The sequence below is a fragment of the Ambystoma mexicanum genome, chromosome 9 (assembly GCF_040938575.1).
Source record: "Ambystoma mexicanum isolate Mex_15411 chromosome 9, UKY_AmexF1_1, whole genome shotgun sequence".
Classification (NCBI taxonomy): Eukaryota; Metazoa; Chordata; class Amphibia; order Caudata; family Ambystomatidae; genus Ambystoma; species Ambystoma mexicanum.
This window is the reverse complement of record NC_090931.1, coordinates 979,114,319-979,137,261: the sequence shown is the minus strand read 5'-3', so window position 1 is coordinate 979,137,261 and position 22,943 is coordinate 979,114,319. Positions and strand designations below refer to the sequence as shown.

At 46.5% G+C, this 22,943-nt stretch overlaps 1 protein-coding gene across 4 annotated transcripts in view; it reads right to left on the bottom strand.

Annotated features, from left to right (window-relative positions):
• HAT1 (histone acetyltransferase 1) overlaps positions 1–22,943 on the bottom strand; it is an 827,312-nt gene that overhangs the window by 648,095 nt on the left and 156,274 nt on the right. For 2 of the 4 annotated variants that reach the window (XM_069616207.1, XM_069616208.1), the window contains exon 2: positions 22,245–22,314. The exons of the other annotated variants lie outside the window; for them this stretch is intronic. In XM_069616207.1, the coding sequence (XP_069472308.1) occupies positions 22,245–22,281 (37 nt within the window). In that variant the 5' untranslated portion in view covers positions 22,282–22,314. The remainder of the gene's footprint in view (positions 1–22,244; positions 22,315–22,943) is intronic. 4 annotated transcript variants of the gene reach the window in all.

The following is a 22,943-nucleotide window of genomic DNA, read 5'->3' as shown; positions in this document are numbered from 1 at the left end:
GGGCATATTTAAAAGTCTGGCCTGTATGTCACAAGCAAAGCCGGACTTTCTCAACCACGCATGCCTGCGGATTGTGGTACTTGCCGCCATGGCCCTGCTGATACCGTCAGCAGAATCAATGCCAGTTTGAAGGGACTCACACATTGCATCTTTACCATCTCTGATATTTAAAAATGCGTCCCTTTCTTCTCCTTCCGGTATGCAGTCAGCCGCCGATGAAGCACACTTCCAAAGAGTGTGGCTGAACCTAGCGAGCGTACAAGTTGCATTAATAGATTTTAAAGCCATGCTACAGGCTGAGAAGACTTTCTTAGCCATGGCATCATATTTTTTATCATCCCTATCCTGAGGAGCAGTGGGGTAAGCAGAAGTACTGCCTGATGAAGTTGCAGCCTGCACCACAAGACTCTCTGGAGTAGGGTGCTTAGATAGGTATTCAGGGTCAGCAGCAGATACCCTATATTTCGCTGACAACTTCTTGCTAACCGCAGGGACAACTTCAGGAGTTTCCCAGTTAAAATCTTTCTTTGTAAAGCCGAATGAAAGGGAACCACAGGATCCTCCTGTGGACCTTTATACAGAATATCTGTGAGATCATCCTGTTGAAAAACAGGTGAAGGCGCAGACCAACCCATGAACTCCATAATTCTTGACATTAGGGTTCTGTAAGGGGTATCAGCATGTTCCCCTGGGTCTGGTGTGACAAATTCCACTTCTGGGGAAGTGTCTAGGCCACTTGCTTCCTGTAATCATCCTGAAGGTCTTTCAACCTTCTTTCCTCAGAGGCAAAAGTCTCTGGTTCAGGTAATGTGGTCCTCTGCAGCCCAAAAGGCATTTCTTGATCAGAATCTTCCCTTTCTTCAAAAATTGAAGTTAAGGGGGGGATGCTCTGGTTTGTGAAATGGTATAAAACCCATCTTTAAGGCAGAGGGAGCCATCATCAGTGGCCTTGAAAAGGTTGATGTCGCCGATGTAAAAATCCTCGAAGGCGCCGACAAAGGCGTCGAGAAAACTGGGAGAGGCCTCGAAGAACTCGAGAGGATCGGAATCCTGCTCGAGGATGTCGACGACGTTCTGGACGTCATGTCGGAGGCTCTCGGTGTAACCGTTGTCTGTGGAGTAGCCGTGGGTTTTCTTTTATCGGCGTATGTCAGCGTCGAGGCCGGCGTCGACTCGATTGACGGATGCGTCGAAGAAACCTTCGATAACGGAGTCGATGGCGCCGATCTATGCTTCGAAGGGGCTTTCGACGATGGCGTCGAAGATGCTTTACTTCCCGATGGCTCATGGCGCTTTCGGGTCGACTCTTTCGCCGGGTGCTTCGACTCGCGGCGTTTAGATTTTTTGGGCTTTACACCCGGGGTATCACCCTCAGCTGACTTCGAGGGGGACAAGGCCGCTTTCTCGAAGACGCTTATCTTTTTTCTGAATTCCTCCCACTCAGCTTGAGAGCTGTGTTTTTTGGGGCAATTTACTCTTTCAGGGGAACTAGAAGACGACGATAAAAGGGATCTTCTTTGTCTTTTTTTCGAGTGTCTAGACCTCGACGAGTGGTGGGAGCCACTTCGAGACCTAGACCGAGAATGCTTTCGACGGTGAGGAGACGAATGTCTCGACTCTAGCGCGGAAACTTTCGAGGAAGTTAAAATTGACTTACCTGTCTCGATCTTCCCCTTACGCTCCTTCAAGGCTTTCGCCGTCATGGATAGGCATTCCTCACACTCCGAACACTGGTGTTCAATTCCCAGACACCACAAACAGATCCTGTGAGGATCCGTCAACGACATTTTCTTCCCACAGTCTCAGCATTTTTTGAAACCGGACCGAGGAGTCGTCGGGTCGGAGGAGGAAGCCATCGAGTACGAGTCGGTTTTCTCGAGGAAATATGAATATACATCGACTGATGAACTGAGCAACGGTATTCCGAGGCACACGAAGCACGGAAAAACAAAATTGAGCAAAGGACGCTGTGCGTGGCCATTTATAGGCATGACGACGTCGGCGTCGATACGGTGGACGTCGAGGAGCACCTACTCGACGGACGTCGACGCACAGCGCCCTCTACTGAAAAAAAATTTCGGAGGCCAGCAAGCTGGAGATACAAATATAGATAGGGAATACGTTGGAGGACACAATCCCTTCGAAACAGTAATTTTGGCAACATTACCATTTTGACTAAGGAGGTTCTGCCCCAGAGTGTCAGTGGGAGCGTCTTCCAGCGTGTGACCTTGTCCTGTAGGGACTCAAACACCTCATAATTGTCCTGGAATACCTCTTGTGGGTCCAGCGACAGCTGGATTCCAAGATAGCGGACCCCAGAGGTTCTCCACTTGAGACCGAAGTCGTCGGCGAATTGTTTCGTGTCTCGGGTCAATGGGAAGACGACTGATTTTGAGTAATTGGTTTTCAATCCGGCGGCCGCCCCGAATCTGATGACTTCCCGCATGACCGGGTTCAGATTGACTTCTGGGTCCCTTATGAATCGTGCCACGTCGTCGGCGTATAAAGAAACGATGAGTTTGTGTGGGCCGATGGCGAGTCCCATTTGTTGGCGTAGTTCCCGCAGGTTGGAGGCCAGTGGCTCCATTACCAGAGCGAATATTAGTGCTGACAGGGGTCATCCTTGTCTCGTACCACGCTGCAGGTTTATTGATGCTGATTTTGCCTTGCCCACTATATTAGCTTGTGGATTGGTGTACAGGAGAGAGACAAGTTTGATAAAGCGGGCCCCCAGCCCCATTCTGGTGAGAACCATGAACATGAACGGCCACTCCACTGAATCAAATGCTTTTTCTGCATCAAGCAGGACCGCGATTGCCTGGCCGGTAGGGTCTAAAGCCTCGATGATTCCGAACATTCTCCGGATGCCGAAGGTCGTATTGCGGCCAGGTATGAAACCTGTCTGGTCTGCTAGCACCAGGGCAGGCATCAGGGGCATCAATCTATTCGCCAGGATTTTAGCAAGAATTTTATTGTCCAGATTGAGCAGGGAGATCGGGCGATAAGAGGCGCATTCGTCTGGTGGTTTTCCTGATGTGTAAAAGAATGACATTGGCCTCACGAGAAGAGTGAGGGAGGGTCCCAAGCTCTAGCACTTCCTCATACACCGCTGCCAGCAACGGAGCCAGAGGTTCTGCAAAGGCCTTATAAAATTCTCCTGTTAGGCCGTCAGGGCCTGGTGCTTTGGAAGGTGGTAGGGTCTTTATGGCTGCTTTAATCTCTTCCTGTGAGATTAGTTCGTTCAGAGGTTCACGCAGTTGATGTTCGACCCAGTAGAGTTCTGTGTCTTCCAAATATTCCAGGGGGAGGTGCAAGTCCTTCGGTAGCTTGGCACTGTAAAGATCTTGATAGAATAAACTGAATTCCTCCGCTATCTTTGCGTCAGTGTGGACCTCTTCCCCTTGCCTAGTTCTGATCCTTTCGATTAGGGACTGTTTATTGTCGGCTTTAATTAGATTTGCCAGTAAAGCTCCTGGCTTCTGGCCCTCACCGTATTGGCGGATTTGGCTGGTGCGGTGTAGAAATTTAACCTCACGTTCCGCTGCATCGTTGAATTTCTGCAATTCCGTCTTCAACACTGCTGCAGATTCCGGGTTGTCTTTGTTCGCGTTCTGAGTTTCGAGCTGTTTTAATTTATTTTCACTGTTTGCAAGCTCGCCCCTAATGAGCTTGAGAATGCCATTTTCTTTGGCGAGGCAGACTCCTCTGATAAAACATTTAAAGGATACCCAAATTATGCTTGCCGAGGGGACCGATCCCAAATTGGCTTCTAAGAACACGTCAATCTCCTCTCTTAATTCGGAGGCAAAGACCTCGTCCCCCAGTGATCCCTGTTTGAAGCGCCAACGTTGTAGCGGCGGAGTGAGGCTAGCTGGCTTGAGCTTAAGGAAGATTGGCGAGTGGTCCGAGAGTGTTCTCGGGTGGATGTGGCACCGGCCACACGCAAGGGGGCTGTTTGTTGAGGTAAAAAAGTAGTCGATTCGGGAGCTTGTATTATGGACTGCAGAATGAAAGGCGTACTTTCGCTTTTCCCCATTGGAGACTCTCCAACTGTCCTGTAAATCAAACGCTTTGCAGATTTCTTTTATCTGGAGACCAGCTTTGGAGGTTGGCTGTTGTACGGCCGATGATCTATCTCTCGTTGGGTCCATAACCGTGTTCATGTCACCGCCCCAGACAACCGTGGCCGGGCCGAGCGCGGAGAGTTGCGTCAACACCCAGCCGAAGTTGTCAGGGCCATCCACATTCGGAGCATATGAATTGACAAAGGTCAACTTCTGACCTGCGACGATGCCACTCACCAGTAGTGCTCTGCCTTCCTCGTCTTTAGCCGTGTGCAGTAGCCGGAAACTGAGACGCCTGTGTATGAGGATCGCGACTTCTCTCGAGTACGTGGAGTAGGATGAAAAGCATCTGTGGCAGCCCCAGCTTTTGGCCCACTGGTGGTCTCTCCCCGGAATAAAGTGCGTCTCTTGAATCAGGGCCACATCTACATCGTGACGTCCGAGATTGTGCAGAATGTTTCTAGATTTAGCCGGGATGTTACCGCCTCTTATATTCCATGTTAAAACATTGAACGGGGCAACTTTGCTTTTATTTCGGACCACATTTCTGATTCAGCGGGCGGCCATGGTCTGGTTGAGCCAGAGCTGCTGACTGGGTCTGTATGTGAGGGATGGGAGCCTCGATGCGATGATGTGTATGGCAGCGGGTAGGGAGCAGGCGGCGAGCGGGACATTCGGGATCTGGTGGCGTTGAACTTTCCCATTAACTTTGTAATAATCAAACTTCGGGCAATCCCCAACAGGCCCAAGACGTACCTCTCCCGAGGGTGGGCAACCCTGAACATGCTCACCGGAAGGTTCCGACATTCCCAACCCCAAACCAAAAAGGCCCTTGGAGTCGCCATGCTGAGACGTGAGGTCCAGACCTCGTCGGACAGACTCAACTTAGGCTAACAGTAACTTAACAGTAGCTGTGCTGGGGGCACCAGGTGTCTCCCAAGTGTCCCAGCCCCGACTTGTGCTGCTGTAAATGATCTGGCCCACTCAGTGCTGCTGTGCCGGGTCTTGTGTCCAGCCATGTCGAACCGTTTAAGGAGGGTTCCTGGGGATTCTGTCTCTTTGCGGTCTGGGGCGAGCCTGATTCTGATCCGGGAGACCCAGACGGTCTTAGAACAAATTTGCTTCATCTGGGGTTTGGAAAAACTGGACCTTACCCTCGTGTTGGACTCTTAAGCGTGCTGGATAGAGCATGGAATACGGTAGTTGGCTGTTGCGGAGTCTGTTTGACGCTAGCAAAAGTTTTCCTTTGTGACTGTACTGCCGGGGAGAAATAGGGTAAAAATGGATTTTGTCTCCGTCGTGGCTCAGTTCGCCTTTTTCTCTGGCGAGGCGGAGCAAGGAGTCACAATCTCTGTAGTTCAGCAGTCTCGCTATTATGGGCCTAGGGGGAGCTCCTGGAGCAGGTCTTGTCGCGGGAATCCTGTGGGCTCTCTCGATTATGAATAGGTGGGATAGGGCTTCGCGGACGTATAGAGTGGTGCACAAGGCTTCTACGAAGTCTTCCATTTTCTCCTGCGTTTGAAGTTCTCTCATACAAACTATCCGTAGATTATTCCTCCTCGACCGACCTTCGAGGTCCTCGCACTTGGCAGCGGTTAGTTTCATTTGTGATTCCAGCTGCAAAACCCTATTAGTTAGAGTTGCCGAACTGTCATCGAGATTTGACACCCTCTGCTCCATCTCATTTAGGCGTTCGGCCTTGGAGTCCATACAGTGTTGCAGGAGATCAACTTTGGACGCGAGACCGTCCATTTTGTTACTCAGGCTGCCAATACCTGCTTTTAAGTCAAGAAGGATTTCTTTGATTTCAAAGGGGTTCTCAGCCACTTCATCCTGGTGAGAGCATTCGACGAAGCTTGGTCTTCTGGGTGGTGAGGGGCTCTGGGGGTCGGGCTACTCTCAAAGTTTAGCTTCCTCTGAGATTTATTGTTTTTCCCCATCGTGGCTGTGAGAATAAAAGCGTCGAAAATGGGTTGCAGGTGGTCCAGTTGTGCCTCGAACCCCCTCGGGAACCACCCCCGGCCCGGGGTGGCCGTGGCTGGTTGTATGGGGGGCTTGCTCAGAAATGCGGGGCAGTGGGGGCGGTTTTCGTCGTGCGCCGAGCTCTCCACTGTTAGCGCAGCCCCCTTGGTGGGTTTCAGTGAAAGGCCGGCGTAGGAAGGATGTTGCCCGCTATGTGAGCTTCTTAGTGACAGGGGTTGACTGTTGAGGAGCTTCGTTGGCACGTGTCAAAGATGTTTACATAGGATTTCTGCCAGCTATTACTACTTCAGAAGGCGAAGTGTTGGTCAAATCCTTGTGCCCCTGTTTTGTAGTACAGGGCCGGGTGTTGGTCTGCGGCAGGGAGGATGCTCTTCCCAATGTGGCGGGGTTCAGGTCGTCCAGGTGCTCCGTGTGTGCGGATGCCGCACCAAACTCGGCCCGGCGGGTTGCAGGAGTGAATGGTTTGCAGGGGGGGGGGCACTGTGCTGCTCGCTTGCTCTTGCCACTGCGGGTGAGGCCGCTGCCGAGACCCGAGGGGGGAAGGGGGGGGGGGAGATCAACCCCGCCTGGGGAACAGCACCGTCTCCCCACCACTCCCTACCTCCCGGCACCCCCGGAACGACCCCTCCGGGTGCCCGCTGGCCCCGTGAACGTGGGTGCCTATAGGGGGGCCTCCCGCTCACCTGCCGCGTCGCTGCAGCTCCGCGATCGCTCGCCGCCTGAGTGGGTGTGGGGATTCTTGCTGGGCCGCTGGCCATCGTCCGGGGTCCGTCGCTCCACGGCCCTCGGCTGGGAAGCCGGATGCCAGAGCCGCAGGAGCAGTTTCAGGGAGTGGGGGAGGCCCTGGCGTCTCACGGCCGTCTCCTCCAGACTGATGATGGCTCCAGGCAGGGGGGAGGGAGGCGGCCAAGATCTTCCGCCGGCCCTCCGCTGTTCAGCGAGTGCTCCCTGGACCGCTGCCGTCTCCCCGCCAAGATACTGGGCCCCCGTCTTGTGGGTGGCACGGGGGGCACGTCGGGCTCCGCAGTGAAGGAGCTCAGCTCTGGATGCGCTGAGCCGAGTGGCCGACCCCGCGAGTCTCGGCAACTGGGCCCCCCGGGCCGAATCTCGGGCTGGGAGCTCCGATTTTACACGAAACTTCGGGATGGCATAGCTGGGGACATCAGCAGTTCATACACAGGCAGACTGGGGCACAGCAACGCCAGGATCCGCAGGATTTGCCAGGATTGATGCAGGGCTACGAGGGAGCTCTGACCTAAGCGGCCATCTTGGATGGCCCTCTAGCGCCCACTATCCAGCTGTAGATTTCACAAAGGCAGCTCTCTAATGTTGGGTTTTCTTCTTTTGTTTCTTGTATTTTGTAGACTATTTGTGTGCCATCAGCATAGTTGTAACAGGTGAGGCCGTGTCTTAATGATCTTGATTAGTTGAGACAGGCAGATGTTGAATAATAGCGAGGAGAAGGATGCTCCTCGTACTACGCATGAGGATTCTCTTGGGTTGGATTTGAAAGGTTTGATCCATATGGTTTCTGTTCTGTTAGTTAGGAAGGATTTGATCCATAGTAAGCCTCAGTCAGCGATTCCAATTTCTTCCAATCTCATGAGGATATTGTGGTTAACTGTCGAATGCCGCAGAGAGGTCTAGAAGTATCAAAGCTGTACTATTGTCTGAGTTTGCCTTTAGATCATCCCTGATTGAGAGAAGTGCTATTTCCGTTGCTCTCATTGGTCTGAAGCCTACTTGAGCCTGGTCTAATAGGCGATGGTCTTCTATGAATTCTTAGGTTGAATATATATATATATATATATATATATATATATATATATATATATATATAGCCATATCTATATATCTATATCTATCTATCTCTATCTATATTATCTATATTTCCAGCCGTTTAGCTGGGTACTGTATGTTGGAGGTAGGTCTGTAATTGGAGAGGTCCTCCACGTTTCCTGCTGTATCCCTGAGGAGCGGCTTGATGTATGCTCATTTGAAGGATCGTGGCACTGTCCCTGTTGAGATAGATTGGTTGAAGACGTTTCTGTCGTAGTCCATGGGTGTGTGTTACGTTGTGAAAGGATTGATTTGTAGGCGTCTCAGGGGCAGGGTCCGTGGGGGAACCCGTTTTGTTGCTTTTGTTTACCAGTTTGACGAATGTCTCCACTGATATTTGGTGTGTACTTGGTATCAGAGTAAAAGCAAAAAGGACCCACCCCTCCAAGGTGTACCAGTGGGGTCGTGGTTTTGTGTCTAACAGAAGCTTCAAGGGATTTAGCTGCTGCTTTGGAGGTCCGTTTCTCCAGGCTCTCGTCAGCCTTTCTACCAGAAAAATGTGTGCCATCAAAGGGCAAGTTAAGCAGTCTGGATTGCACATCTGGAGCAGGCAAATCTGCGCATTAGTGTACTACCCGCCATGGACCTGCTGATACTGTGAGCAGTGTCAAGACCTGTTTGGAGGGATTTTCACATTGCGTCTTTCCCATCCTTGACTAGATTTAAAAATGTAGTCTCTTTCTTCCCCTTCGGGGATATGATCAGCCACCACTGCTGAATAGTACGAGTGAATCTGTACAACGTGCAATTTGCATTAACTTCCTGCAGAGAAATTGTTCATCGTAACGCTTGTCATCTCTGTCTGGGGGAAGAGTCGGGTATGCGTTTTGTTTTGAGGTGGCTGTGGAAGTACTACCAAACTGTCAGGAGTGAGATGTTTTGTCAGGTAACTGGGGTCACTAATGGACGCCCTGTAGTTGGATGGTAGTTTCTTATTCACTGCCGGAAATTAATTCTGTCATTTCCCAATTTGTATTTACTCTCCTTTGCAATGCCACATGAAAAGGGAGAATAGGATCCTTCTGGGGTCCTTTAGCTAGGATGTCAGCAAGATCATCTTGTTCATATATTTGTGTGGGTCTTTTCCACCCCATATATTCCACCACCCTGGACATTAATTGGTGAGTAGTGTCAGGTCTCCCATACTCTAATGCTGGGGATGTATCTAGTCTGCATTTTGCAAGGACTCCTGTACATTTTTTAACCTGGATTCCTCTGGGATCAAGGGTTCAGTGACCCCAGGTGTTCCATACTGATGACCAAAAGTTTGCGAGTCATCAGAAGAATGTTCTGCTTCCTTATAAAATCAAAGAAGGGGACTCAAAGAAATCCCTTCTTGGTAGTGGGGTGCACACCTTTTCTGGAATCCTCAATGGTGTTGATGGCGACGCCGAAATCTTCGACAGTCTACATCGAGGGCTTCGACGCTTCTGGCGACGAGTACCTGTCACGGTCCGAAGAGTCTTTCTGCATCGATGGCGTCAAGGACTTCTCCCCCGAGAAAGATTTGTATCAACAGATCCTTCGAACACTCTAGAGGAGATTTCTTTGCCTGCCGGGCCTGAGGGTGCACGGGTTTTGCCCTCATCTTTTTTCTTGTTGAGTTTTTCGACCTGGGCATGGGCTTCCATAAGTCTTCGAGGGAGTCAAGGCCGCATTCTCGAATACTAGCATCGTTTTAACTCTGAACTTCTCCCACTCAGCTGGAGAGGCAGATTTCGGACATTTTGTCCGTTCTGGGGAGGAACTCGACGAAGACATCGACCTATGGTGCCTTTTCTTAGAAAGTTGTGAAGATGACGAGTGGTGAGAACCACTGCGTGATCTTGACCTTTTACATCGAGAAGAAATATTTTTCGACTTGTCCGAAGACTGTCTTCTCAACAGGGTTGTCGAAGGGGATTTTGGCCTACCTGCCGCTAATTTTCCTCTTCGCTCTTTCAGGGCTTTCGCCGTCATCAATAGGCAGGCCTTACAGTCGAAGGAAGTGTGAGAGGAACCAAGGCACCACAGATGCACACAATGGGGGTCTGTAAGGGACATCTTCACCCCACAATCCTGGCACTTCGTAAACCCCGATCTCAAGAGTCGAAGACGCTGATGCAATTTTTAAGACTTACTTGAAGATTCTCGATAGGGAACCGACGCGCACCGTATCCGAAGCGATAGCTTTTGTGGAAAAACAGAACTGAAGCCAACAGTCGCTGTGCACGCTTTATACCGTTGATGTCGACATCGAGACAGCGGAGTCAACAGGCATCGTCATGCAGTGACCTCTGCTGAAAAAATGAAATTCTGAAGCAGCCAGATATGGAAATATCAAAAGATGAGGAATACGTGGGAGGACACAATCCAATATAAGAATAATTCTGGACCTTTTGAATGACTTAAAAGCAGATGTGGCCCTACTGCAAATGAGCGCTAATAAAGACCAACTGTGAGGAGGTTGGTACAGTTTTCTCCTACTACTGTTCAAATTCAAGCGGGTCTGTATTTTGATTAGGAAAGGTTTACCTTAGTCTAGTATTTAGAATAGCAAAGAAGTGGCTAGGGCTGTTTTTCAAGTCATTTGCACAATTCCTCAAATGAATGGGCCAAAACAATGTGCAGTTGGGAGGTGATTTTAACAAGACGGTGGATCCGTTCTTAAAAAGGAGTAGTAGGTCTCATCACTGTCGGAATGGTGGAAACCACAGATCCTTGCATGATCTGCTAAACGATTCAGTTTATGGATGTGTGGATGTTTACTCACGCATATATATGCTCTTAATTACTGGTTAATGCACAGAGAATTAGCTTCTCGTGGAAATTGATACTATACGAATATCTGATCATGCACTGGTCTCGATCGAGATCATTCTCATTCCCCAAGTCAAACTATTGGAAAATGAATACAGCATTGTTGGATGAGAGCACATTTGCGAAAGAAGCTGCATTTTTAGAACTACAAACTGGTTCCAGGAAGTGAGTGTGGGGTCTGAGTGGGAATTGTTTAAGTGCTATATGCGTGGCCTGTTGATCGGGCTCTATAGCAAAAGAAACAAAGCCAGGCAGAGGGATGCGAGATCAATGAAAGGAGATTCAAAAGCTGGAAAGTGACTACCACCGTCAAGAAAGACTCTGGTCTGCAAAAACGTACCTTACAAGCTGTTCATTAGGAGGGCGGACAGACTCCTTTTTTGGACAAGATCTCATTACTACGGGGAGATGTGGGGGCGGGTGGGTGATGTGACAGACTATTGGGACACAGTCTTTCAAAAAAGCAAAAGAACCATAAGTGTGACATAAACCTGCTGAGATTAACAGGGAGTTCCGGAATTATTACGCAAAGTTATATTCATCGGAGGGGAAGCCAGAGAAGGAGGACAGAGACATTTTAGAGGCTGTGGTCTACACCAGATTTGACGAGGACTAGCTTGGAGTCGGTGCTCTCAGTGGATGACTTGAAGAGTTGTTGTTGGAAGTATTGCAAGCGTCAAGACCACTTGGGGCGCTCCCACAATTGATGAGCCACGCTTCTATATCTCTTCTGTTGAAAAAAGACAAACCACCAACCGCCATGACAAGCTACAGACCAGTCACTCTTATAAACACTGATAAGATATTTGCCAAAGCGCTATCAATGTGCATAGAATATACTTTGATGCAACTCGTAAATCCGAACCAGTCTAGATCTGTAAAGGGGAGGAACCCCTCTACCAATATGCAAAAACTGATCAGGAGTCAGGTGTTGCTGCTCTTTCTCTTGATGCCGAAAAAAAAAGCATTTGATCCGATAGAATGGGACTTCCTCTTTGCTGTATTGGAATGCCTTGAATTTGGGCCAGAGATGAGAAAGTGGATATCACTACTGCCGGTAGCGGCGATATACACAAATGGCATGTGTTCCAAAACCTTTGAACTGGAGAGGGGTGCAAGACGGGGCTGCCAACTATCACCTTTGCCATTTATACAGGCGATGGAACCACTCGCCAGGAGGATAGATCGGACACAGAAATACAGGGAGTTCAATTTAACAAAGCCTTACAGAAAGTGGGGTTCTATGCCGATGACATGCACCTTGTGATACGGGTACTAAATTCTTCACTGCCGGCTTTGGATACAAAATCAACTGGGCCAAGTGGGCTTCTCCTTCATGTGATGGCACATGTATAGCCAAGTTTGGATTCCTCTGGTGCACAGAAAGGATGAGGTATCTAGGAGTGTGGTTGGACTGATGGTGGATAAAAACGTGAGGCACCTGATCTCAAACCTAAAAATGGATCTGGCAAAGTGGTCAAAGTTGAAATTGTCCCTTTGGGGGGGGGGGAGGGGGATGGGTCAATGCTATAAAGAGGACTACAGCACCTTGAATCACCTACATTCGGAGGAGGTTACCCCCTTCATGTGAAAAATAAGTTTATTGGACAGAGAGCCGGTTAGAGTTTGTTTATGGGAGCAGAAGCAGCCAAGCCTGAAGCAATGGCAATTCCAACTAATTATGATGGGGGAGGGGTGGATTTGGGGATGCCAGGCTTTGCCCTGTATCATCTTGCTTTCTCTGAAATTCATCTGATCTCATTCCTTGAGTAATCACCCGATGTTTGGGCTCGAGCAGGTCTGTGGTGGTTGCTCCCAAGGCACTCTTCACAACTAGGAACGTCAGAAGTACTGTTTCCTTTCCAGTGACTGAATTTCTGAGGAGTTCTTGGAGCAGGCTGGAGGAATTGGTCAATGGGGAAAACCACATATCCATCTAAAGCGTCAATTTCTGACCGCACTGGTTTTTAGTTGGTGTACAATGGATTGGAGAGTTATTCATGGATAAATAATGGATCCCCTTCACAACGCCATCTACAACGAAAGACCTCCATGGATGCACCTATAGAAAATACAGGAAAATGAGAATAGTGACTGGTGGTGCGGAAGTGGATGGGCAAGATGTCCTGAAAGAACTGCTGTTGAACTTAAAAGGAAACTGTGCACAAGCTCTTAATCCAGAGCAGGAAAGCCAATGAAACCCTACTCTGGTCCTGGTCAAATTCAATTGGCACAGAAATAACAGAAAGGATATGGGAGAACCTGTGTAAGAATGTGGCCTCGGCCTTGCTGAATCTTGGGGCGAGTGCGGCAGATACAAATTCTCAGCAATGTCTACTGGACACCTATCAAATTGCATGCAAAGGGTATGATTGACTCGGATGCCTGTTGGGGTTGTGGTTAGAGATCTGGTTCCTTCGAGTACATGATTTGGGAATGTGATAAAGTAAAAACATTCCGTCTCAGTTTTTTTAGGGCCTCACCATCTGCAAAAAAAAAAAATATATATATATATATATATATATATATATATATATACACACATACATACATATAGGACTACATATATACAACACGGTTAATCTGCAGAGATAAATGCAGAGATAAAACCTAACAGCAGACAACTTTAGGAATTCCAGAGCCATAGTGAAATATCCGAATATACTCTAGTAGCAGTAGTAGACCCCCCCTCTCCCACTCCAGGGTATGTCAGCAGGATGCCATCTTGGTTAAGAAGTTATAAACATGATATTTCCTTGTCTCGCCGGGCGCTGGGTGGACAAAATGATTACGATGGGAATGATTCCACTTGCATGTATGGTACTTTCTATTTTATGATGGCCTCTGACGCCCACTCTGGCATTTGTCGACAGCTTCGCTCCTATAGTAAGAGCTTTTACTTCATCATTGCCTCTTAGAGAGGCTCAGCTTCACCTCACTGATGATGCCCAGCAAGGCTGAAACACCTGTCTGGGGTTGCTGATGGTACTCTTGTTCAGAGAGGAATTGCCATAGCATTTCAGTGCTGGACTGCCCTTGTGGGCGGGACAGACTGATATGCAAATGGATATTTCCCATCTGTGAAGGTACAGTGAGCAAAAAGAAATGGCTGCAAACTCTCAATGTGGTTAATAACCACTGAACACGTTATCATGCTTTGTTCTTTCGAGAGAGGGGCGCCTGCTACTTTTTTTGCATCATTGCATCTTAGCCTGCATGATTTTCAGGTTTTATTTTATTAATATGTTATGTTGGAGAATGTGATATTCCTTTCCCAAATTGCTGACTGTGTTCTTCCTTGTGACTATGTGCTGATTTTTAACATTGATATTTTATAAGTGCTGCATCTACGTGCAGTCTTTATTCACTGGCTGCGCCTTTGTGGGACAAGGCGATGCTCGCGCTGCCATTTAGGTGCAATCAGAGCAGCCAGCACAGCTGGTTCGCCAGATGCACGCCAAAGGCGCGTAAAAATCAAGCCTGTCTGGGCCCGTCCGGGTACCGGGTGGCTTGTGGGATACCAGACCATCTAATTCTGGCAATGTTTCTTTGTTGCCCTCATGCCCTCTGCCCCGCGACTCAATGCTACATTTAGCCCCTCCTAATACTCGTTGACCTGTGAATTTTAGCGCAGGACCATTGGATTATCAGAGTCATCCATCAACTACATTTAGCGAACTGAAATGCATGCTTTTGTCTCTGGTGGCTCATGCTGCCAATTGTATTGATCTGCTGCTAGATTTTCAGCCTGACTGCTTGTGAAAGAGTCTTGGCTATCTGATTCTGCTGGTACGGCTGTGGTCGCAATGCTCCTTGAGGGGTATAAATACTTCGCTCCGATTGCATTTCAAAATAACCCTGGAGGTGGTGTTGCATTTATATTGAAGTCCGGCTTCCTGGCTAGTGCCATCACCCTTTCTATGAGCACCAGTATGGAAGTTTTATTAATTTGCAGGACTATTTCTGCCTCGAAGTCTGTCCATTTTCTGACTGGTTATCGCCCCCCTAGTTCAGATTCTGCTTTTGTGGATTACTGTGCCGACTTGGTGGCTGGTCTGCAGTTAATATGCTGATCTGTGTGCGGTTGGCGATTTCAACTATAAATGCAATAATCCTGCCAATCATCCTGCTTCTAATTTTATTGATGCAATGGGTGATTTGTCTTTGATTCAGCTAGTGATGGAGCCTACTGCGAGAGACCTGATGGTCACACCCGCTATCCCCAGGGGGTGGGGGGGGGATCTGTCATCCAGGTGGCCAGGACACGGACATCGCTTTTGGATCCAGTTCCTGAGGGTGGACCAGTGCGGGAGGATCACCTGGATGAGGGCTCATCGGGAAGTGGGAGACCAGATGGCGAAGACGCGGTATCCCCTTCCCTGTAACACCTTTACCTCATCCTACCAGGTAGGATACTTAGGAACTCAACCCACCCCCACACCCCTTCACAACACAAACACTTTCACATGGACAGCTCGCTATGAGAGAAAACGGACCAACACCTGAGCCGTATAGCCGACATGTCCCAATACAATGGCCAGGCAATTATTGCCCATTACACACACCTGACTTCCATTACACTTCCCCACACAGATAAAAGGTGGCGCACGAGAGCACACTCTGAGCGAGGCAAAACAGGAGGAAACAGCAGTTACAAGATGGCAGTTTAACACAAGGAGAAAGACGGCGAAACAGAAGGGGAAATCGCAAGGAGGGAAGTTCCCTTGACCTTTTCGACAAGAAATCGTTACTTTCACGAACCCTCGAGAATAGAAACTGTAAGACCAAGAGACAAGGCTGAAGAATTCTGCATTGTGTCGGAGGTACCCGGGGCCCTCCTGTGTCGATAATCAAGGCGGTAAGAATAGTCTGCTGCCATGGTACTTTCCTTGGTTCCTACAACAAAGCAGCGCCAGTGAAATCAACAGAGCCAGTGAGTTCGGTAGACCGATACCAGACGGGTCTGTCTTGAAGCCAAGGTTGCAAGCAGCAACATTGCATGGTGAGCGCTGAAGCGAACATTGTATGAAACGCATGTGGTAACTAACGCAAGTGAAAACGAAACAGAAGATGAGTGATTGAACTTTGAAACCAAGATACAATACCTTTGACAGAGTAATTCGGCACCGCATGCATGCTCTTTCCAAAGTCTCTGTAAGGTATCCAACTGAGAGTTGACAAAGGTGAAAGAGTGGCAAAAAGCTGCAACAAAGTGGTCCTTCGGTGGGTCAAGCAAAATCCTGTGCACAATCGAAAGTCTTTGATGTTGATACTGCCAAGCAAGTTGATGACAAAGTAGATAAGGTTGGTCCAAGCCCGAACGAGTAAGATCAATAGAAAGCTTTTGGTTAAAGCAAGTTTGTGTTAGATTTTGAACAACATCGTCTATGCTATTTTATTGTACTATTGACCATCCTCTAAAGCACTTAGGTAAAAAGCGCTATATAAAAGATAATCAAATACAAAATAGAGTGAATTAAATTGGTCAGAGCCTGGCAGAGGGAGACTGGCTGAACATTGTGTTAAAACTGATCTGAGCCTGGCTGAGGGGTATCCGAGGTGAATAGTCAATCACCTGAGAAATTGAGTATGTGTGAAATCCTGAGATGAACAGAACATATTATTCGCATCAGGTCCTCTGATGGAAGAGACTTTGAAAAGCAAAGAGACTTGGGCACACTAGGCCCTGATGCTAGTGTTTGAACTGTATCCTCGTGCTAGAGAAGCCACAGACAGTGCTAAGCTCTAGTGTGCCGCCTTGTCCTGTGATTAAAACATGGGGAAGAGACCCACGGCCTGAATATCCTGACATATTTCTTGAACACCTCTTTCTTCTTTATAAAACATGGTTTCACACACTATTTGTATTTAGAGGTAAGGATTGGCAATAGGTTTTTTAGTATAGGCCCTTTTGTTTTGACAAGACACCACTAGGCCTGCATTATTATTTGATGGTCGTAGCTTGCTCCCATCTTTAGGATTAGATAGGCATTTTCCTACTCTTTTTTTAAGTTCAATTAACACCCTTGAACTGTGGTCATTTGTGCCTGTCTGTCGATACCATGCCTTCCTTACACTACGCACAAACTGGGGAATCGGCTTCATCAGATTTCCTCGAAAGCTATAGGTACTAGGGTAGCTCCAGCCCACTGGGTTGCATGGCCTGGCAACGTTATACCCTTTGCTCGAGTTTAATGATGTGGTATTGGTATCCCGTAATCATAATATATTGAAGCCAATTGGCGCTTAGTTGAGTCTATCTCAATCTCCTCCAATATTAATGATTTGTGCGCGAGCCCCCTCGATTCTTGACCTCTCCTCAATGTCTAAGAGCTTCTCTATGACAGCAGTTTTGCTAGCTCCTCAAAAATATCAAAATTTGTGGCCGGGTGTGGGAGCCCTGGTTCAATGAATATCTTAATTACGTCTTAAACTTAGGCAAGCTGCACGGAAGTGGCGCTCTTCCTACTCTCTTAAGGATAGGGTACTTATCATAGGGCCATTAGCGATGCCAAGTGGAATTACCAGTCGGATTGAAAATGACATTAATCAACCAAAATAATTGTTTAATGTGATGCGTTCCTGGTCCCCTACCTCTGCTCTGCTTCATTAGTCGCCTCCTTCTCAAGAATTGTGTGATTCTGTGGCAAACATTTTTGTCCAAAAGATTGTGGATTTTCAGGAAGATAATTGTTCAGAATGGGCTGAGGACCAACCAGCCGGCTACTCCTCTGCCTTCTGCTAATTCTGGAGTGTCGTCACTGTTCTCGACCGACCCTCCCTAATCCTAGTCGTCCTTCCCCTCTTTCTTCAATGGAAATTTTTCTGCTCTGAGCAATATGAAATCCTCATCTTCTGCAAATACCATCCCTTTGCATATTTAAAAAAAGTTGATATGCTTTGTGACGGGGGTTTAGGCACTGTCAGAAGAAGGAGGGATCGGGAGGAGATCTAGAAAGACTACGATGCAAGGTAAGAGGGATGATGCCATGAAAGCATTTAAAAAACAAAGACAAAATGTAAAAGCTGCCGAGACTTAAAAAAAAAAAGCCTAGAAATGAAGAGATGAGGAAATTGAAGTACGAGGGGAAAGAAAAGAGAATATGGATGGAGCAGTTAAAGAAAGAAGAGAGGGGCAGTCAATAGGCAGGCAGTCCAATCAGCGGGGCAGTTTAGTAGTTGAAGCAAGATAAAACCTGAGAATTGCCAAGGCATGAAAGGTGAGAAAAGGACAGGCTTCACGAACATTGAAAATTTGGTGACAGCTGACAGTTGCAGTGTTGTAATGTGGACAGCGAAAGTAAGAGGCGGCAAAGGAGACATCAAGCAGGGTGCAAAATTTGCACTAGCCATTGGCTAGTGACATTTGACTTGGTGAATAACAAATGGTCTGCTGTGTGTATGTATAGAATTGAGGTGGAGTGGGACTTTTCTATGGCTGGCTAGTAGTTTGCAACCTGAATGTTTGCCCCTGGCACCAAGGTTGTGGGCAGATGGGGAACAAAAATGAGGTGGCGGTGGGGGCGAGTGGACGAGATTGCAGGAGAAGTATAAGGGATGGAGGAAAGAAAAAACAGAATTTCAGTCTTAGCTGAATTTAGATGATGGAAACAAGAATGCATCCTAGACTAGACAGCGAGAAAGCGAGAAGGCCAAAAGAGCTAGTAGAATGAATAGTGTCCAAGAAGGAAGACAATTATATGATTGGGAGTCATCAGCGTAGAATAACATTGACGCCCAAACAAGGTAATATTGGTAAGAGAGGAAGTGTAGAGGGTTGAAGAGAAGGGGGCCAAGAACAGAGCTCTGCGGACACCATTCTGCAGAGGAAAGGAGTCCGAGAGATTTCCAGCACAAGAGAACCTGTAGGAGAGATTGGAGAGTAGAATTGGAACCAGGAGAGAACACAGCCAGAAAAGCCAATTGAAGACAGGGAGGAAAGAAAAAAAGGTGGTGATCCATGGTGTTGAAGGCAGCAGAAAGATTGAGTAAGGAATTGGTGACGCTCAGAATAGCAATTTCGGTGGAGTGATAAAGGCAAAATAAAGAGTGGAGAGGCGAAAAGTAAAGAAAAATGATCAAGGAAACTAGAGTATAGACGATGCGTTCAATAATTTTGGAACAATAGGGAAGCAGCGAGATTGGACAGAAATGAGATGGCATAGATTTTTTTTTTTTTTTTTTAAGTATAATCGAGAATCATTGCATGTTTAAAGGAAGAATCAACGCAAGCAGAAGAGATGGAAACATTCGGAAAAGGAATGAGCATGGGAATACATACCTTAGGTATAAGAAAAGAGGGGATAGGGTCAAGAGGTGATGCAGTAGGGCGACCACAAGCTATGCAGGGTACAGTCAGAATAGATAAGTAAAACAGAGGAGAGTCTGCGGAGGGAGAAGTGTCTAGTAACGGCTTAGAGGAAGCAGATGTACCTTGGAGTGTAGAAGCCAAACCTTATCAGTAAAGACTTCAGCAAAATCTGTAAGATGAGCGCAAAGGGTCAGGAGGAGGGGGAATAGAACACAGTTTGAAACTTTAAATAGATGATGGATGAGTTGAGAGGAAAGCAAAGAAATGCAGGTCACAATAGTATTGCTTTTTGGCAGGGAGTAAGAAGAATCATAGGTAGAGCATAGGGAAGAGAGGCTGAAGATCAGACAAATTCGACTGTTTCCAGTACCTCAGCTCCAAAGAGAAGAGCGGAAGGACAAGAGATGAGGAAACCAGAATTAAGAAAGGATAATGCAGCCTCGGCAGAGGTGAAAAAATAATAAAAAATAAAAAAATAAATAAAAAAAAATAATAAAAAATAAAAAAAAAAATCAGAAAATGGGTCCCCCGTTGGTTAAACGAAGTAAATTCATTTGTGGTCATTTACCTTGTTGCAAACACTTTGAATAACTTCAAAATATGCATATGTTCAACTGGGGTTTGGGGTAGGATTGAAGAGGAACGGGTCTGGGGGAGCAACCCCACCCTAAATAAATGTACACAAAAAAAAAACATCGGAGTGATTGCAACAAAGTGGATTGCCACAAAGTAATTTACTTTATTGTAATAACATAGTACCAGAAAAAGATGGAAGGGAGTTCGAGAGCGTAGCAGCAATGTGGTCCGTGTTGAAATGACGAAGATTATGACGAAAGAATGTGGTAGAAGAGGGTGGAGGAGAGAAGGAGAAAGAAAAGAGGAAGTGATCGGAGGAAAAGGACTGTGGGACCGATATAGTAGAATGGGTGGGATGCAAAGAAAATAAGATCCCGACATGAACCAGAAACATAAGGAGTATGATATTGAAAAAAGTTATTGAATTGAGTAAGCGAAAAGAAGAATCAAAGGATAAGATTGGAGGTATCAGAGTCACTATCTTCACAGAAAGAAGAGATGACAAGGTGCCGATTAATAATAATAGGAGGACGGAGTATAATTTCTGCTCTAGTATCAGGCCATTCTCAAAGGAAGTGATGGGGAGAAAGCAGACTGAGAAAGCAGAATGGAAGAGTAGACCAGTGCTGGCTCCAATGCTGGTAGTGCAATGGGTATGAACAAACTTACTACTGGAAGAGGTAAGGGAGGCGGGAGTAACTGAGTGAGAATATTGAAGCAGGGTTTGTGTTACACAGAGAAATTGAAGATTTAGAACGATAGAGAAGGTGTGACTTTTTACAAATAGAGCAAGCATTAAGTAATCTAATTGAGATGGTAAAAGGGGATGTGGTAGAAGGCACCTGCATAAGATTGTGAGAGCGTTAAGGGGGAAAATGAGAATAAGTATGATAAAAGTAGTCGGTAGAAATAAGAGCAGGAATGAGTCAGAAAGGTTAAATCATTTAGAATGAGGAAAAACTGTCTTTACCAATACTATGCACAGATAGAGGGGGGCTGCAATGATGGCAGTGCTAGAACCAAGGTTCGAAATTGACTGGAGCTGGGAGCTATTTAGCTCCTGCTTGTAACCTAGAAGAGCCTGGTTAACTTGACATCAACACCTACTAGGAGCTACTTTTGGCTCCCTAGGCCAACTGATGCTGAACACACACAGCAATGTGAACTTGATGCTCTGAATTTATAATAATCTATAAATAAACATTAGGACACATGTATATGAGTAAGGGGTCATAAATAAATGGACAAAATTATAAGTTTACATGTTATGTGAAAGTTTTATTTGAGGAACGCTATGCACTAGCTCCTTGTTACCAAGTGGTAGATCATGGTCACTGGTTAATTCAGGATAGCCAGGAGATGCTTTTAGCTCCTGCTTACCCAATCTCAATATACCTGCAGAAATTAGGATAAACTGCAGCACATGTGGCTGGACTTTGACATACTAAACCATGAAATGACTTGTCGTACAACTAAGTAAGAGCATTGTGGGGGAGGATGGTCCATCTTCAAGTATAGTGCCCATTAATCTGCAAAGATCGAGATTTCCTCCCCAAACTCAGTAGCTTTTGCTTCTCCCATCATTTATAGCCCAATAGTACTGAACTAATGGATGCTAGATGAGGCACAATGGATTTAGCTGCCTATTTAACACCTCACCACAAACTCTGAAGGCAAACATTCAATGCTGGGCCAAAAGCAACCGGGAAAACAATCATTCCATCTAACGACACCCACTTAACATCACCTCACCCCACCATCAAGTCTCGAATGCGTGATGAATAAATAACCATGCCACCTTCACTCCCTTGTTCACAAAGCGGCACAATGTGGCTACGAAGGGGCACAAGTCAGATATAGTTAGGACAGAACACTGAGGGTTCACATGGGATCCACATTACCTAGATTTAGGAAGAATAATCAGGGCCATTAAATGCAATTATTTCTTAGCACCAGAGTCCTTTCTAAAACAGCTTTCAGCATATTCAAATTCAAAGGCCTATATGAATATGGTGCGATCAGAAGCTACATGTTGAAAATACATTCATGTACCCATCGAGGAAGAAAACCTCTTTGCTGTTAGCAAGAAACAAAGCTACAAGCCAGAGTTCTTTAAAAGATCGGCCCTGAGACCAAGTAGGACAATGTGCTAAGTGGCCTGCCTTTTACCACAGGCAGATCGGAGTGGAGTAATATGGTAGTAAATTGTAGTGGAGATTGACTTCAAAAGGAGGTCACACAAAAAGGGGAGATGATCAGAGTGCCATGAAATGGGCAAGTAGCTATGAAAAGGGATTGCTTTCCTTTGGGACCCAAAGAGATCTTAAAAAGGTGCATTACTTCGTTCTTCCCATGCAATTCATTATACATCTGAAGTTAGAAATAGATCATTTAAATTGGTTTATACATGTATAAAGCAAATGTAGCCCAACATTAAATACCTTCACGAACAGGTCTACTTCTTGAAGAACAAAACCTAACCTTGGATGCTACGGTACCTTTTTCGAAATGTTGTGCATGTATCTAAAGTGCCATAGCAAAAGTTAATGGATGGTGAAATGGTGGCATCCCAAGCTTGATTCTACAAAAAGAAGCTTGCTTTTGGATTCAATATGCACCAGAAAAACAACCCTCATCCCCAGTAAGAAGGTATGGCCCGTTATAAAACTTACCGCGATACCTTCTAGGAACCAAATATAGACGCAACATGGCTTCTTCTGGGAGGGCAATGACGTTTCAGTCCTTTTTAATGGATGGAGAAGTGAAAAAAATTGGAAAACAAATGAACACCGCATATGACAAAGGGTTTAAAATAAGAATTGCTGGCAAATGAGGGCGCTTTTCAAGTTAATCTAATCAACTGCTGAAGAAATAGTGATCTAAAGTACAATTGCACAATTGTCTACCAGGAGTTTGTATGGTACATTAAGTTTTTACTAGGCGAATAGGACATCAAATAGCACAATATAAGAATGTTGGCCAAATGTTGGTAATTGGCCATACACAACCCTTCTACGTTAACAGAAGTCAACCTTCATATTAAAATCTTGTCCTCTATAGGATTTCTTTTTGGTTCTTAAAGGAGAATCCGGTTGAAAGGGACCAGACATTAAACAAAAAATGACATTTGGAATCCTTATTGTGGGTGAAGTCGTGGGCAAGGTCTAGCAGAAGTAGTTCTGCCTTGGTGGATTCATTGCTGGCAACATTTGTATCAAGGAGGCTGAATTTTGACTGACTCGGAGCATTTCAATCTTCATTCCTTCAGCCTGGGAGTGTTTGTCACCTACCCTGCAGGATAGGTGCTCAGTTACTTTCTACTGCTTTACAAAAATCTGTCCGCAGCGTGAAGCGCACGCGCAAAGTAACAG